Raw genomic sequence first — 3,909 nt, forward strand, 5'->3', positions numbered from 1 at the left:
TGTAGTTATCCTCATCAACTGTCTTATATCCTACATTCAAGAGTGTATGGAGTGAGAAAAAAAAAACTTAAGTTGCTCGTCACTTTAGCTTGGCAGAGCTAAAAACGTAGATGTGTCTAGAGCAACCTTTCTGAGGTCATGGCCGCACTCTTAAGCCCGACACCTCCACCTGTTTTTCTTCTTGTTTTGCTGCTCATGTGCAAGCAAACAGCAGCTCTGCTGCCTCAGACACAGAGCAACTAACAAACGTTTTTCTGTCCACCTGTTCTGAGGTCTTGGACACTGTAGCTCCACTAAGAGCCATGCGCCCTAGACCAAAGCCTGAGCCATGGCACTGTGAAGCCACGCACGCAGCCAGGCGAGAGTGTAGAAAAGCAGAGCGCCGGTGGAAAAAGGATGGGCTGCAGTTGTCTTATCAGATTTTACAGGACAGCTGGAGAAACTATCAAAAAATTGTTAAAGCTAAACAAACACAATATTTTTCAGACATAGTTTCTCAAAATGCCAACAATCCACGTGTTCTTTTTAAAACCATTGGGTCTGTGTTGAACCCTCCACAATCCACCTCTATTGAAATGTCACCTGATACTTGTGAGAAGTTTTTGGACTTTTTTAACAGTAAAGTTTCAAATATCCGAGCCCTATATTCCCCTCCTTTTTAGCGTCTCTTAAACATGCATTGCTCAGCTATTTTTTGTCAGTTTGAGCAGTTTCACTGCCGTCTCTTACAGAGATCATCAATCAAATTAAACCCTCCACATCCCCTGACCTGTTTTTAATAACGGATTCTGGTGATTCAGCCATTTTAGTGCTTTTAGATCTCACTGCTGCTTTCGACACAGTTGACCACACAATTCTATTATCTCGCTTGGAAAACTGTGTGGAGTTAGGGGGCTGCCTTAAAATGGTTCCAGCATATCTTTCAGGGAGATGCTTCTTTGTTAAAATGGGGGACTCTACCTCATCAATGTGCCTCTTAACTGTGGAGTGCCCCAGGGATCTATTCTTGGTCCTATCTTTTTGCACTGGACCTCCTTCCACTGGAATAGTTTTTAAAAGCATGGCATCTCTATCATCTTTATGCTGATGATTGTCAAAAAGCAGGAAGGCAGTCCCTGACACCCCTACTTAGCTGTTTAAATGACGTCAAAGCGTGGTTAGCCCAAATCTTTTAAACTAAAGAGAGTAAAACGAGATCATGCAGTTTGGCCCCACTAACTCTATGTAAACTTGGGCCCCCTCATGATTTTGTGCATCCTGTTGTAACTAACTTGGGGTAAAAATAGACAGTGATTTTAAACTTGACAAACAAATAAATGCAGTTGTGAAACTAGTTTTTATCATCTTCGTCTTTAGCCAAAGTTAAACCGTTTTTGTCTTTTAACAGTTTTGAACAAGCTATACATGCTTTTATTTCTTCTCGTTTAGATACTGTAATACTTTATATCGGTATAAGTCACAAAGCACTTTCACGCTTACAGTAGTCCAAAATTCTGCAGCACGTCTTTTAACTGGAACTAAAAAGCGCGCTCATATAAGTCCAATTCTGCTTCATTGCATGGCTTCCTGTACGTTTTAGGATTGATTTTAAGATTTATTGTTTTGTTTTAAAGCTGTGAATGGACTGGCCCCAACATATATCTCAGAGCTCATCCAGATTTATAGGCCGGCGCGGTCACTGAGGTCAGAGAGCCAGCTCAGTTGTGGTCCCAAAGACGAGAATTAAAACTCGGGGGACAGGCCTTTTCTGTGGGGACCTAGACTCTGGAACGCTCTGCCCCTCCATGTCGAACAGCCCCAAAGTTGAGTGTTTTAAGTCTGTCTTAAGACACTTTTTATCTTTGGCTTTTAACTCCATGTGAGTTGTGTGGTCCTCTGATGGCTCTTACTGTTTTATTGTATTTTAGTATTTATTATTTTTATCTTTTTTTTTCTTTTTAAACAGATGCTTTATTTTGTTTTTACAATATTTTACATTAATTGTTTTGTATGTTTGAGTTTTCTGTGCAGCACTTTGGTAACTTTGTGTTTGTAAAATGTGCTATACAAATAAAGTGAATTGGATTGGATTGAAAGTTGTCAGTCTTAATGTAGCTTTGCAAGAGAAATCCCAATCATTCCCAATCAGCAGAGATGGAGAGCGTAGGTATATGTTAGAAGATAACATAGACACAGGCTAATTATTGCTAACTAACATGCTAGTTAACATTATTAATTAAATCTAAACAGCTAATGGAAGTCCAAACTGTCTGCAAGCTTACCCTGTACTGTATGGTGATTACTCTACTGTGCGACAGTAGGTTGTGTGGTTATGACGCAATCGTTAGCCTATATTTACAAAAACGTCTCTAACGATGGTTTCATTGGCAGCCAAACAGAGGAACGTCTGCACTTCGTCAATTGAACGGCATAGTGTACGGCATAGTTTTTCGGGCCGCCATTTAAAAAAAAATCTGAGTCTGTTGGCTATTTAAAAATGTGAGGTTTGTGCCTGTGTCACGCGAGTGACAGTTCTCTGCAACCGATCAGTGGTCTTCAGTGTTTTAACTCCAGGTGGTACCAAACAACATTTGCTAAAACCTAAAAAGAGCAAGTGGTGTTAAGTGGAGACAGCAAATCTTCACATTTGACAAACGAAAAATGTTTGGCAGTTTTGATTGACAAATTACTTATCATGGAATGCAATTACATTTCCTGTAATTTACTAAATGGTCAGTGCAGCTTTAGAAGAAGAGAGTTCTTTGATTCTGTGGTGTCAGAAAGCGTTTGTAGCATTACAGTAACTGAAATTCAGTTATTGCACATAGGAAATAAATACTACAGTGCAATACAATCTCTTTGATTAGTTGTTTATGTAATTGAATAATGAAATACCTCATATCCTGTATCAGTGACACACGTAGAGACGGCATCGCTGTGAAAGAGTCAGACTTCCTCCTCTCAGGAACTTGTGACACTGTTAAAAGGAAATACAGGGTATGATGGTGTGTTTGACAATGCAGGACTGTGTATGTGTTAGGACTGTTGGAACAAATTCAAAAGTCGAATATATATATAATATATAGTAAAAAAAAAAAAATCAGTACTACTTAAACGATTAAATTATTATTCAAATGTGATTTATATTTTTATAAATATATTGGCTAACGTTTGCTAATCTCTGTCTTCTCAACTTGGCCACCCGCATATGAAAACAATATGTTTTGTCATGTCACGTCCGTTGACTAAAATGGTACCGACAGCACCGTTTGGCTTATTTATCAATGCTGTTAGCATCGTGGTTAACACTATTGTTACTTATTACTTACTTACTTATTATTTGAATATGAAAGAAATAAATTAAATTTCAATGGTATTATAGAGGAAGATTGACAGCTCTTGTGTGTGTGTGTGTGTGTGTGTGTGTGTTGTGTATGTGTGTGTTACCTGGCGACTCTGCCTGCTCCAGCTTCTCCTCTCGGGCCTGGTAGTGCAGCAGGTGGGACCACAGAGCCGACTTCCCCTGAGAAGTGAGAAGTGTGTGTCACAAACCACAACGCACACACAAAGACAGCTACTGCATTCACTGATGAAGGAAAAGATTATACACACGCAAAGTGGATTTATCAGGCGATAACCTCTTACCCTCAATATCCAATATGGTCCTACAACCCTGTTTAATTGTAAAGGTGGGTGTGTGCCATCCAATTGCTTTTATAAATGGGTTTAAAAGAAAGTGTGTGTGTTTGCCGACCTGTTTGACCTGCAGCCCATGGCTCCAGATCCTCTCCAGCAGGTCACACAGGCTGGCGATCAGAGTGTTTTCTTCCAGTCCGGTGATGTTGGCTTCACCATGTCCCAGCTCCACTGCCTCCCGGCCCATCTTCTCCACCAGCATCCGCTTTGTCTGAACACACACACACACACACA

General features: G+C 40.1%; 1 protein-coding gene and 1 long non-coding RNA gene across 8 annotated transcripts in view; one reads left to right on the forward strand and one right to left on the reverse strand.

Annotated features, from left to right (window-relative positions):
* LOC116673488 (DENN domain-containing protein 5B) overlaps positions 1–3,909 on the reverse strand; it is a gene marked incomplete at its 5' end in the record, with an annotated part of 86,106 nt that overhangs the window by 17,042 nt on the left and 65,155 nt on the right. For all 7 annotated transcript variants that reach the window (XR_004327849.1, XM_032505849.1, XM_032505845.1 and 4 more), the window contains 3 exon segments: positions 2,875–2,956; positions 3,427–3,502; positions 3,734–3,886. Coding sequence is in view for 6 of the 7 variants with exons in the window: in XM_032505849.1 (XP_032361740.1) it covers positions 2,875–2,956; positions 3,427–3,502; positions 3,734–3,886 (311 nt within the window).
* LOC116673493 (uncharacterized) overlaps positions 1,445–3,909 on the forward strand; it is a 20,226-nt gene continuing 17,761 nt past the window's right edge. The window contains exon 1 of the long non-coding RNA XR_004327850.1: positions 1,445–1,455. This is a non-coding gene — a long non-coding RNA (uncharacterized LOC116673493). The remainder of the gene's footprint in view (positions 1,456–3,909) is intronic.

The sequence above is a fragment of the Etheostoma spectabile genome, chromosome 23, assembly GCF_008692095.1.
Source record: "Etheostoma spectabile isolate EspeVRDwgs_2016 chromosome 23, UIUC_Espe_1.0, whole genome shotgun sequence".
Classification (NCBI taxonomy): Eukaryota; Metazoa; Chordata; class Actinopteri; order Perciformes; family Percidae; genus Etheostoma; species Etheostoma spectabile.